Raw genomic sequence first — 12947 nt, 5'->3', positions numbered from 1 at the left:
AGAAAATACGAAGAGATAAATATATGAATGATGGAAATAGAAACTGTGGCCGTATGGAGAGGGTATCCCCACCATAAAGAATTTATAACAGCAGATGTATAACTGTGATTCGTATAATTTGTATAAGTAAATTCTTTAACATGACTGACGGTAAAAACGATAAAATCAAAGTAGATCTGGGATTACTTGAAGAAGATGATGAATTCGAAGAATTCCCAGCAGAAGGTGTATATTAAATTTTTAATATTTAAAGTAGCACATTACATATATTGAAACATAACCTTTATTTCGCTGAATCATATGACAGATTGGACGGCAAAAGATGAAGATAATGAAGATATTAGTGTATGGGAAGATAATTGGGATGATGACGATGTTGAAGACGATTTTAATCAACAATTAAGGTATATATTAAGTAATAAATATTTTAAGGTTAATATTACCTTTCTCCCATGATTGTATACATCTATGATGTGCCTTTATTTATACTTTTGATGAGTATCAACCATTATAATTTCTTAAATATTAGTTAATGTATTGCAATTTTAGAGCACAACTAGAAAAACAGAAAGGTCAAGGTGAACCAACAAAAGAAGATTAAATGGTCTGCAACATTTAATAGTACGTTACTGTATCTCTACTCTTTGTATGCATCATAAATTATAATATATGATTTTTGGTATATGTCTCTATTTTACATTAAATCTATAACAATGTACATATTAATGTTTTCTTTTATACGTAACATATTTTCTAGAAAGACTACTTAATCATAACCTATAGATTAATATTGCAATACAATCATTTCATAGATATATTTTGCAGAAATATATAGACATAAATAACAATACAGAAAATTATATTATCTTAAAAGTTATTAGATTATAACAATACACACATATATAGACATATATTAAAAAAAAAGTTATTCTAAAAATAATTAAAATTCGATTAAAAAATACTGCACAAAGATGATTCATTAAATGTTCATATTATTAAATACTGATATAGAAACATCATACTGATTTACAAATTATATATAATCCTTATTATCTATTATTCTGCAGGAGATAGTACTAAATAAATATTTGACATTTCTTATTGCAAATATATGATCAGGTACACAATTTCTCATTTTTTAATGAACATGCAATTAACACACATACACAGAACATCTTTCTAATACATTATTAAAGTATTTGATTAATTTTTTCTTATACTATGTAAACTTCTGTTTCATCAAGTTACACAAAATATAATAATCAATATAAATCATGATTTGTTTTACAGGAAATCAATAATTGTGACATCAAGACATCTAACATTTGCATATTTAAATCCAGATTAATCTTTTTTATTTCATATGAAGTAAGTAAATATTTTAGAATCTTCTGTGTATCTTCCTCTCCAAAAATAAGTTTCATATCACTTGGGATTTTTTTTTGCAATATTTCAAATATTTTATCCTTTACAAGTACAACAGATTCTGCTGTGACGTTACTTTGTGAATTATATGTAAATGACATATTACTTAAATTGTCTGATAACTTCGAAATAATTTTCTGAAAATAATTATGTACATATATATAAATGCATAACAAATAGTAATATTTTATATATTTTATATATTGGCATAAGAATTACCTCTATAAGAGGTTCAGTGACATTTCCAAATAACAATTTAGCCCATCGAACAACAGCTTCTTGTTGTAACACATTGTTACTTCCAATACCAGTCAATACCTCACAAATTAAATCGATAACAACACATGTTAAAGATAATTTCGAATCTAATTCTTCCATTTCTTCTATAAGGTATAAAATATTATAGATTTTATTAAACTAGAATTGATTAAATTTTCTTACCATCGTAAGGAGTGTTAACTATATCCCACCAATTTGCCATTAATTCAGAATCTCCACTGCCTTCCATACTATCAACTGCTTCGTATGCTGTATCTACAGAACAATAATCGATTCTTTCAGCCACCAATTGTTGCAATTCGTATGCTAAATTTTTCTGCAATGATAATAATACAATATAATCTAATATATCTTGTATTATGATTTTACAATCCTTTTTTATAATTTATACGACTGAATAAGACAGCAATATATCTACTCACTGATTTAATATCTTCTACGAATCTCCATGGTATATCAGATAAAGGTATCAATGTTGGTAATGGCATAACTTCTTCTTCTGAATCTATTTCAAATCCAGGTACAACTGTTTTTAAAGTATTGAATACTCCGCTGACAGTTTTAGCTAAAAATCTATCAAATCGTGGTGCAACTATATCTGCTTTTTTTCCTGCATTACTACTTGGTCGCAAAAAATGTCTTAATTGCGTTGGACATTCATTGGCCAAACGTATACAGAGATTTCGTAAATAAGTTTCCATCTCCACACGTCCACCTTCTGGCAATTCTAATTCTGACACAATACTGGCTATTGATGGTATCTATAAAAAATAAATAAATTTATATTTATAGATCAATTTATAAATTGAATTTATTAAATTCTATATAATCTTCCCTCTTCCAGAGAATTATGTAATTGAACAAAATCAGAATGTTGTCTTTTAACTGTGGCAGTTGTAGTTTCAAATAAATCTACTCCACGCTGTTCAACATCATCAAATTGAATGCAATATAATAATTGCTGTGAACCATCTGCTGTTGTATGAAATTCTGTCCATGGTATACATAAATTTATAAACTGATTAACTTCACATATTACATAGGATTTTTCTTCTGTACGTCTGCAATAATAAATTTTAAATGAATAATATAAATATTATAAAAGCTTTCATAACTTACAATGGTGTAGTTGCAGTAGACTTTTGCTGTAATAAATTTCTTAGTCTTGCAATAGTTGTGGCAAAATCCGTAGGTTCTTCATATATCGGTGATATTCTGTTATTATCAATTTCTGAATCCATCTCCGATATATTTATATCTGCCCAAAGACCTCTATGCTGTACTGTTAAACCTTTCAAACTTAAAGATTGTTTTTCAATATTGATTGGCAATGATAAATTTTGATTTTCTTGCATAAATTTTGTCATTGACTTATTAGAAATTACAGGTTGGAGTAGAGGATGTGGAATTACCGTAGTCATTGCAAATGTTATACCATCATTCAATCCTACAGAAACAATGTCCTGAAATTAATAGCTATTATTTACTGAATTATTTCATTTTATGTCTATATACGTTATATTTACATCATCTTTCGTCCACTGTTTGCTGGCTTCTTTTGATATATTCTGCAGTAACTTTAATAAACTTTCAAACATCCAATTAGGACAACTTATTGTTTGTATCATTGTCAATAGTTTTCTGGCTAAAATGGATACTAATAATTTACAAGGTAATGAACTAGTTAGTTCCCACTGTAAAAATTCTTGAGCTAAAACAGTAACTAGACGATGAAATATATGTTCCAAAGTTAGTACACTTCGAGATCCAGGATGTAAACATCTGTATGCTTCTTCTAGATTCGTAGAAGTACCCTTTTCAACTCTACGCAATGCTCTGTAAAATATATAAAAAATTGAAATAAAAGGAAAACAAAATGGTGTTATATGATATAATTTATCAGGTATAATCATAATTACCTACGATATTCTTTTAAATGTAATAATACTACATCAGCCATTTTGTTAGCAAGCTTTAATTTATCTATCGAATTAACTTTTTGCAATATTTTTATTAGTAACATTTTTAATAATGTTTGGGCTTCATTAGGAAATGCTTTATCAGTACTTATATTTTTGTACCAAACATCTATACAGTCAAGGTTGATTTTTCTTATTATATCATCTACATATATATATTTTTTTTTTGATAAGGAATCTCCATTAGATAAGCTATTGGTATTTTCTGTATTGATAGCTTTTCTATGTACTTTATTATTACATTTATTTTCTAATATTGAAATTTTATGTTTTTCTGTTGTGCTCAAAGATTCTAACTCTAAATATTTTGGTAATCTTTTATAAATCCATTTTTTTATAAATTCTATATTAATTGGCACAGTTCTCTTTAATGTAAATCTAAGTAAAACACAACTAAGCCACATTGATACGATCATGACAAATGCAGTCCATGAAAGTGAAATATATATAGGTACAGATATAACTCCAACCCATTGTTGAATAATTAAACACAATAATATACTTGCTATACAGAATAATAATAGTATCTTGTTCAGCCAGCTTATTAGTATAATATTTTCCATTTTAGATTATCAAGATTATTTTATTTGTAGATTAAATTTTTATCAAATAATATTTATATCTATAAAACAATAAACATATTTTGATTAATATATGTTATGTTTAATAACATAAAAATTTATAATTTATGTACATTCAATCTTGATAAAATGTTTATATATGGCATGTGTTATTAACAGATTTATATACATAGTATCTTAAGTTATTTTTGTCTAAAACACATTTAATTTTAATTAAATGATAAAGTTTACTGAATTCTTTGTTATGAATCTTAAATAGAATTCTTTATGTTTTGCAGATCTTGATTTACTTTTTTAATAATAAATGTAAATACTATAGTATTAACGTAGTATTAAATTATTAAATACTGTCAATTTTATTATAATTTTCATTTTTCTGATATATTTCATGTCACATTTATATCGTAAAAAACTTTTCTATAAAAATATCAAGAGACATTTACCTATATAATTGTTACATATATAATCGAGAAAATGATTAAATGTGATGATTAGATACACGTGAAATTCACCACAATTAATAGTAAAAAAAGCATCAAAAACTAATAAAATTAAACGTTTGTTAAAATTTTACTCCTTTTCATTGTGTCACAAATATCGTTTTAATATTTTGATAATCATCACATTTCAATATATCCATCTAACCTCTTAATTCTTCCATTATTTATCATTTACTTATACATACTGGACAACTTTCTATGTCGATATAATTAATAACGAAGTTTATTATGACGATTACAAATATTAGGTATATGCACAGTTTTAAAAAATTATATTTTCTTTTATTGTAATATATGTAAATTATTGTATTGAATTTCAACAAATCAACAAATAGCAACAATTTACATTTTTATAATAATAATTGCGCGAACTAGAACCATATATATTGGTATTTTATAATACGCTTTGTAGCAAAAAAGGAAATAATTTATATATTGACGAAAGATATATTATAGTGATTTTGAATAATTTGAAATGATAAATTATTTTAGAATTTCAGAATTCGGTAAGAAATGCTTTCGTATTACACAATATTATTCTACATACGTATATAGGTAGTATCAGATGATAACAGAGATATAACATACATATGTGTATTATACGTATCATCGAGTATGTCAAACAAAACCGCTATCTCCTTATGAATCGTACTATGTGTACCGTCAAGTGCTTGAATACTTAATGATAAACGAACGTTTGGAAAAACTAACTGAAAGTTAATTTGTTTTTTATTAATATCAGTGAATATTTTTATTAATGTTGAATATATCCTTTTCTCTCCAAGGAAAGATATACTCATCGACGATGTCGAATCTTTGTCATAACCTAATTTAAATTTATACAAGCGACAGTAGATTCATTAATATTGAATAAGATTACATAAAAAAGAGACCAATAACGATGAGATAATAATGAAAAAAAAGTACGTATCATTCTAGTAAGATTAGATATAATCGTCATTCACCTTTGCATCTTTACAAAAAAAAAAAAAAAAAAAAAAAAAAAAAAAAAAAAAAAAAAAAAAAAAAAAAAAAAAAAAAAAAAAAAAAAAAAGGAAAAAACACATTCTAATGTACAACTATTTAATTCCTCAGTTTTAAATAATCATGTCAAAGAAAAATAGAGTACAATTTAAAAAGTTGACTTTGTAAATAAAAATAACGAGAAGAACGACCATCGAGGAAAGAAACAGTGCGTGCTTTATAACTTTTTTTACTTAAAAGGCACAAAAGTTGCTTTCGATGCGGTACTATGCAGTCTGCAGAGTAACGTGACGCAATTTCGTTCGTGAAATTCTTATTATATTTCTTTCAACGTTTTCTAAAATTTTCTTCTCGCGATAAGATACGTTCTATAAAAATAAATAATAAAGCATCATGGTAAGGCTTTTTTTCATTTTTCGTGTACTTTAGTGAACATTATAGATGATATTATTTATTTATTTTGTATATAAAATTAGCTATTTTTTTTAAGTATGAAAATATTAAGTTTCAGAGAGATGGAGTCAGATTGCGCCAGCATACTACACGCAGATACTCAGATAGTAATTCACGAGAGAATAGAATAATTTCTAAGAGAAAAGATATACTGCCAAATGAAACTCCACATCTTTTTTTTGTGCTTACTTTTTTTCTATTTGTATCATTCATTATTATTGCGTTTGAGAAAAATTTACCAGAAGCATGTATGATAGAAAATGAAGAACTTTATCCTGGTAGATTTATTGCCGAGAGAGCACGTAATCACATAATAAATCTTACATCTATTGGTCCACGAATCGTTGGGAGTTATGAAAATGAAGTGTTAGCCGTGAAATATTTAACTATAGCAATTAATGAAATAGTTAATAAGGCGCATGAAAATCATAAAATTGCACTTGATATAACAAAACATAGTGGATCATTTCCATTGAAGTTTTTAGATGGCATGACAAATGTATATAGAAATGTTCAGAATGTTGTTGTTAAAATTGGGCCACATAATCCAGTAAAGCATAGTTTATTGATGAATTGTCATTTTGATACCTTTCCAGAGAGTCCAGGTAAATGTATTTCATGTAACGTAATAACATTGTTTCCAAGAAAAATTGATTTATTCTTAATATATTCAAAGAATATCATGGCATATAATGATAGGTGGTTCCGATGATGCTGCTGGATGTGCTGTGATGTTAGAAATATTACGTGTAATGGCTTACAGTCCACAGTTATTAAAGCATAATATTATTTTTTTATTTAATGGAGCAGAGGAAAATCTATTAGAGGTACTTCCAGATTAATTTAAATTTAAGCAAAATTAAATTTATAGAAAGATATAATTTTTATTTCATAGGCTTCACATGGTTTTATAACGCAACATTCTTGGGCTAAAGAGATTAGAACTTTTATAAATTTAGAAGCATGTGGTGCAGGTGGTAGAGAATTATTGTTTCAAGCTGGTCCTGATAGTCCATGGATTTTGGAGGTATTTCAAATTTATATCTGTTTATTTCATGCATTATATATATTTGATTTTATTTCATAATAATTCTTTTTCTCAGATTTATTCTAAATCAGTTCCATATCCATTTGCATCATCCTTGGCTCAAGAAATATTCGAAAGTGGCATTGTTCCTGGAGATACCGATTTCCGAATATTTAGAGATTTTGGAAATATTTCTGGTAATATATATATATATATATATATATTTCTTATTTTTATTTAGAAATATAATTAAAAAAGTATTTATATTTATTATATTTTGTCCAGGTGTAGACTTTGCTTGGTCAACTAATGGTTATGTTTACCATACAAAATTTGATACAGTAGATCAAATACCATTAGGATCTTTACAAAGAACTGGAGATAATATTCTTGCTCTTGCTCAAGGAATAATGCAGGAGGATTTTATACCAGATAGAACATCACAAAATGCAGTAGAAAGTCTTGTATTTTTTGATTTTTTAGGTGCATTCGTGATCAGATGGCCATTGTATATTTCAAGTACAATAAATGTTCTCAGTATTTCTATAGGAATATATTCTGTATATATGAATATGCAAAATGCACGCAGAGGTAAATATGAATATCTGTGCTGATATAATTGTCTATAAGAGCAAAAAAAGTTTTTTATGATATTTTTCTTTTCTATATTACTGATATAAATTTATATTTTGTTATCTAGATGCCAAAAAGTTCACATATCTAAAAAATGTTTTAATGTGCATCGCTATTATTATTAGTTCATGGCTCTTATCTTCATTTACATGTACAGCAATTGCACTAACTCTTACGAAATTAGGAAAAGTTATGAGTTGGTATGTAAGACCAGCATGGTTATTCTTTTTATATGTTTGTCCAACTGTTTTCATGTCAATGATTTTATTCTTGTACGTTGGAACTCGACAAAAGAAGGTAAATGATTATGTATCCATCACATTGTATTTACAGTATTTTAAATTGTGATCATGCTATTATTAATAGATAAAAGTAATATTAATCAAAAGTAAAAGCAACTAAAACGTAATTAAATTTTCAATTAATCTATATTTTGTGAAGATTTTCAATTTTATGGAAATTGTATAATATATATAATAGTATTTGTAAAAATTACAAAAAAATATATTGTATGTATTGAATAATTTGAATTTTACAGGAAATAAATTCCATGTGGATTTTGTATCAAATGTATTGCGATGCATACTCTGTTACATGGATAATAATACTTTTCTTATGTGTTTTACTTAAGATAAAATCCGGTTTTATACCTTTACATTGGGTTTTTTTCCCTGCTATTGGAAATATATTACGTCTTAACTTTTTCTACAAATGGAGAGGTATTAATTTATCTTAAATTATATCAATTCTTATTATCAAAAGACATTTTATCATGTAACAATATATATATATATATATATATATAATTTAATTCCATAGGTTGGAAATGGCTTTGTTACCACATAGGAATGCTGACTTTACCCTATATGCAATCATTTTATTTAACAATTGGTGCTTTGTATCTTTTTATTCCCATAATGGGACGTTCTGGTGGTAGCCTTAACTCTGAAGTTGTTATAGCTAATATATTGTCATTATTATTTTGCTTACTATTTAGTTTTACGGTAAGTTGGTTTGTATTATACTTCATATTTATTATATAAATAACTTTTTATAAATAATGAGAATGCAATTTTATTATTGTCTTTATATTATATAATATATTTTTTCAAATACTTTTTCCAGATGCCTATAGTAATTTTAATAAAGAATGCAGAACGAATTATAAGTGTATTAACAGGAATATTTTTGATAGCAATTGGTATATTAATTCTAACACCTCTTGGTTTTCCTTATAGTGGCAATCTATTATCTCTTGCACCACAACGTTTTATGATAGCGGTAAAATCCAGAATATAATTAATTAATCATTATTCACATATACATCCGCAATATATTGAAGCATTTCTTTCTTCTTTATATGTAGCACACACAAAGACAATATTACAATTTTGATGGTAGTCTTAGATATTCTGGAACAGGATATTGGCTTGTTGACTTAGATATGAATAGTCCTCAAAGTGTACAAGCTATGGTACCAGAAGTTAATGCTGTTACACCAACAATTAAAGATTGTGAGAAAGAATTATATTGTGGTTTACCATATTTAATGCCAGTTACAACATTTTTATGGTAAACATATATTCATATACTTTTTTAGGCAGTTTGTGTTATAAATAATTGTTATTATCATTAGTTAAAAATTATCTTTATAAAAAAATCTTTAATAAAATTATGATTTTATAGGAAGACTAGTTGGATATCAGGACCTGCACCATTTATAAATGTTCCAACAAAATTAGATCTTATATCAAAAATTACTAAACATAATGTTACAAGCTTTACCTTTAATGTAACAGGTAATAATAGTATAAAATTTAGAAAAAAAGTTGATATAAATTTGTAGCACAATCTAAAAACAATTTATTATATTTAGGTCCAGACCATATAGGTATAATTCTTTCTCCATATAAAGATGTCCATTTAGAAAAGTGGAGTATATCAAATATGGAACCATTAAAAGGTCCTATGTGGAATGGTAGAGAAACTTATTTCATTTATTATGCTTGTGCCTCTGACTGTATTCCTTATACATTTTCTATTGAATTAAATGTGAGTTTTTTATTAACTAATTTAATTTTTTTATGAAGTACTTTTATATTAACTAATTAATATATTTTAGGTATATTCCCTAAAAAAGGTTCCTTCTTTATCTATTGCACTGGCTGGTCATACTTTGCATGGAAAACACCAGAAATCCTTAAGATTTAAACAATTTTTAATTCAGTTTCCACCATGGGCTGTTATAACACCATGGACCGCAACATATACTTCCTGGGAATTCTAATAGACCTAGACTTTAATCTACCAAATTAATTAAGAAAAGATCATAGCGATTGATATGTCTAAAAAAATAAGGTATTATGGCAATATCATAATGAAGCAAATGCATTTACTTTGATTGCTTTTGCCTAGATAACAAGAAAGCCTAAGAATATGCATCATTTCATAGTTCATATACTAGTCAAAAGATGAAGTTTGAAAGTAGGAGTTTATAATCTTGAGATATATCATCAGTTCCTCTTATTTATCTGGGATAATATATCGCGTCGTAAAGTACATAAAATAAAATAAGTTAAAATAAATAGAAATTAATTAGTAAAAGTAATTATTTAAAAAATTCGTAAATTGCCATATTTTAATACACTATTTTATACTATTTTTGAAAAATTAATAGTAAAAGCTATTAGCATTATGTTAAATTTATATTATATAATTTTGTTGAAAAAATGATGGACATCTTATAATAATAGATAATATAATTAAAAGTTACTTCATGTTCGTAGATATGTTGTTTATAAATTCTACGTTGTACGAGTTTTGTAAAAATAAATGCAAAAAAAAAATATGCTTAATGACGACACGGAATGTATTCGTGGTGTCATATATTTATTTATTTTATTATATATATTCTTTTACCATTCGAAATATTTGAATGCATTTATGTACGACATACCTGCTGTAAACCGATACGTTTATAAGTTTTTATAAGATCGGGAATAGATGATATCGCAAGTCTCTTTGTTTCGTAAGAGATGTGTCAATATTGGCATACCAGCATAATGTAAGTCTAGACGATTTTCTTCGTTAAAGTGAGTTGTAACTTTCGTCGTGTCGTTGTATCGATCTTTAAAGCACATTTAGCGATTGTATGTAATTAAGAAAATGGTTACGATTAAGTGCTTTCATCGACAGTTTGTCGAACCATCTGCTATCTTATTTTGGTTTGTAATTCAATTCTTTAAGTCAACATGCGATTCTTTCTTTTGATTTATATGAAAAATTAAATATAAAAACAATATAAATAATAGAATATAAAATCACACATTGGTATATCGACACATAATATTTTTAAAAGATTATAGTAATTATATGGTTAACATTAAATATTATTAACAAAATTTATAACCGTATTTGACCGTTCTTATGGGGTAACGTTTTATGAATAATAGCGTTAACTGTGCCAACGTATTGGCATAATGAAGTGAAAACAATGTAAACTCATAGATTTTACTAATTAAAGCATAGTTCAATTAAGATCTAGCTGTAAAATACTTTGTTGACTAGGAATACACCAGGTGTAACTTGTTAACGTCTACACCCAAATGGAAGTTAATTATTATTTAAATTATTCACACTCTTGCAACAGATAATAACCAGTTATACTGCAAATATCCCGCACATGGCCGCAATTTCTTAGAAAAAAAAATTTTAATTAACATTTCACGCTTGTTACCATTCTGACCTAATATTGCGCTTTTTAATGACGAATTTTATGATGAATTTTGAATAAAATTTGTTAACAGTTTAAACTTATCATGTTTCACCATTTCCATTTTATTATTGTATGTACCTAATAAATCGAATAGCTATCGAAACATAAAAAATATTCATTCAATGTCCTTCGATAATAAGTTTAATTACAATTGAACAACATATACAAAATAATTATAAATACACGTAACTTTTATGCAAGAAAATGCCCGCTACCTATATTTCTGTTTTTATTTTCCTTTGTTTCGTATCGGGCTGTAATCGTTTGTCTTTTAATTAGTATCCTCTCCCGTAGTAATGCCTAAACGTGCCTATCTAATTTGTACGCTCTACTTTTCTTTCAAGTTTTTGCATTGCGCTTCTGTATGTAATTAATTACTTTCCAAAATAAAATATAAATTCGAGTATTATTTCATAAAAATTCTTTTCATATATTTGTTAATAGCGTAGTATATTTAGAAGGTTATTTGCCAAATAGCTGAAGATAACAAAACAATAAGTTTATTGAAAATATTGTCTACGATGTTCTTTCCTTAAAAAAATAAAATATTCATTATTTATAACAGCATAAAGATAAAAAAATGAACTCTTTACGGACGAATTATTCTGAAGTATTATAAAATATTTGTATCGGTATCTATTACAAAAGTTTCAATAGTCTAACTTTTAACGAAAGTTTTAGAAAATTAACAAATAATTAAGTAATGTAAGTTATATAATCTATGTAATTAGTGTAATAATCTCTGGCACATATTTTACTATTAATTTAATAATATATTGAATTTAGTTTTTCATCATTAAGAAATCTTTAAAAACAAAGTAGCGATTCGATAGTTGAAAAAAATAATATGAAGTATCTTTTCTTTTCTATTTTTAATTTTTTTATTTTATTTTTTTTTTTTACTTTTCAATATAATGCACGTGCATTTATGTCGTAGGAAAGTTGGAGATCCCAATGTTCGAAACCGGATGGAAGGTACACGTAGGTACGTTCCATCGTTCTTCGTATAAGTGCGATTTTCTACAGTTTTATGGGTCCATGCGTGAGTGTGAGCGCGTACGTGTTTCGCGTACTGATTAATTATTCTCTGCAGGTTTCTTTCTTCCTCCTCCTCTTCTACTTCGTCACTTGAATACCATGCCAACGACGACAACGACCACGATGGTAGTCCGTCATTGTTACAAGTCACCAAACCTTCCAGAGACTTTCTCTGGAAAGATACACGATCGTAGTCCCATCAATTTTTCATTTACTTATCATCTAATGAAATTTGCAGTGTAATTTACATTTCAGTTAGATTTACAAACGGGT

At 26.5% G+C, this 12947-nt stretch overlaps 3 protein-coding genes across 8 annotated transcripts; 2 read left to right on the top strand and 1 right to left on the bottom strand.

Annotated features, from left to right (window-relative positions):
* The first annotated feature begins 23 nt into the window (after nucleotides 1-23).
* LOC124428521 (26S proteasome complex subunit SEM1) lies at nucleotides 24-1428 on the top strand. 2 transcript variants are annotated; one of them, XM_046972661.1, is made up of 4 exons: nucleotides 24-225; nucleotides 308-404; nucleotides 550-621; nucleotides 1291-1428. In XM_046972661.1, the coding sequence occupies exons 1-3, from the start codon at nucleotides 141-143 to the stop codon at nucleotides 599-601; spliced, it is 234 nt and encodes a 77-aa protein (XP_046828617.1). In that variant the 5' UTR covers nucleotides 24-140; the 3' UTR covers nucleotides 602-621; nucleotides 1291-1428. The 2 variants fall into 2 exon arrangements, with proteins under 2 accessions (XP_046828617.1, XP_046828616.1); XM_046972660.1 differs by lacking the exon at nucleotides 1291-1428 and having other exon boundaries at nucleotides 25-225; nucleotides 550-718.
* On the bottom strand, nucleotides 976-5445 carry LOC124428518. The gene is made up of 9 exons (XM_046972657.1): nucleotides 5312-5445; nucleotides 3624-4305; nucleotides 3231-3540; nucleotides 2824-3167; nucleotides 2540-2765; nucleotides 2127-2465; nucleotides 1867-2020; nucleotides 1645-1808; nucleotides 976-1562 (listed from the first exon to the last, which is right to left on the bottom strand). Exons 2-9 carry the CDS (start codon nucleotides 4244-4246, stop codon nucleotides 1263-1265), a joined length of 2460 nt encoding a protein of 819 aa, XP_046828613.1. The 5' UTR covers nucleotides 4247-4305; nucleotides 5312-5445; the 3' UTR covers nucleotides 976-1262.
* A 100-nt stretch (nucleotides 5446-5545) lies between these two features.
* Nucleotides 5546-10757, top strand: LOC124428517 (endoplasmic reticulum metallopeptidase 1-like). Of its 5 annotated transcripts, none has more exons than XM_046972653.1 (15): nucleotides 5546-5687; nucleotides 5860-6144; nucleotides 6260-6806; nucleotides 6901-7028; nucleotides 7097-7228; nucleotides 7305-7425; nucleotides 7514-7819; nucleotides 7929-8158; nucleotides 8400-8580; nucleotides 8681-8865; nucleotides 8987-9142; nucleotides 9228-9433; nucleotides 9548-9660; nucleotides 9738-9913; nucleotides 9984-10757. In XM_046972653.1, the coding sequence occupies exons 2-15, from the start codon at nucleotides 6142-6144 to the stop codon at nucleotides 10146-10148; spliced, it is 2649 nt and encodes an 882-aa protein (XP_046828609.1). In that variant the 5' UTR covers nucleotides 5546-5687; nucleotides 5860-6141; the 3' UTR covers nucleotides 10149-10757. The 5 variants fall into 5 exon arrangements, with proteins under 5 accessions (XP_046828609.1, XP_046828607.1, XP_046828610.1 ...); XM_046972651.1 differs by having other exon boundaries at nucleotides 6254-6806; XM_046972654.1 differs by lacking the exon at nucleotides 5860-6144 and having other exon boundaries at nucleotides 5550-5687; nucleotides 6254-6806.
* The last annotated feature ends 2190 nt before the right edge of the window (nucleotides 10758-12947 follow it).

This window comes from Vespa crabro, chromosome 13 (genome assembly GCF_910589235.1).
Source record: "Vespa crabro chromosome 13, iyVesCrab1.2, whole genome shotgun sequence".
In the NCBI taxonomy this organism is placed as follows: domain Eukaryota; kingdom Metazoa; phylum Arthropoda; class Insecta; order Hymenoptera; family Vespidae; genus Vespa; species Vespa crabro.
The sequence above is the reverse complement of the archived record's forward strand: the minus strand, read 5'-3'. Positions and strand labels throughout refer to the sequence as shown.

Bases quoted from the DNA above. Each gene is read 5' to 3' on its own strand.
- LOC124428521 (XM_046972661.1), top strand. From the start codon at position 141: ATGACTGACGGTAAAAACGATAAAATCAAAGTAGATCTGGGATTACTT. The intron at 226-307 runs GTGTATATTAAA...ATCATATGACAG, and splicing joins CGAAGAATTCCCAGCAGAAG to ATTGGACGGCAAAAGATGAA. The intron at 405-549 runs GTATATATTAAG...TTGCAATTTTAG, and splicing joins GATTTTAATCAACAATTAAG to AGCACAACTAGAAAAACAGA.
- LOC124428518 (XM_046972657.1), bottom strand. From the start codon at position 4,246: ATGGAAAATATTATACTAATAAGCTGGCTGAACAAGATACTATTATTA. The intron at 2,766-2,823 runs GTAAGTTATGAA...TTATTATTGCAG, and splicing joins TCTACTGCAACTACACCATT to ACGTACAGAAGAAAAATCCT. The intron at 2,021-2,126 runs GTGAGTAGATAT...TTATCATTGCAG, and splicing joins TCGTAGAAGATATTAAATCA to AAAAATTTAGCATACGAATT.
- LOC124428517 (XM_046972651.1), top strand. The intron at 6,807-6,900 runs GTAAATGTATTT...ATATAATGATAG, and splicing joins TACCTTTCCAGAGAGTCCAG to GTGGTTCCGATGATGCTGCT. The intron at 7,029-7,096 runs GTACTTCCAGAT...TTTATTTCATAG, and splicing joins CAGAGGAAAATCTATTAGAG to GCTTCACATGGTTTTATAAC.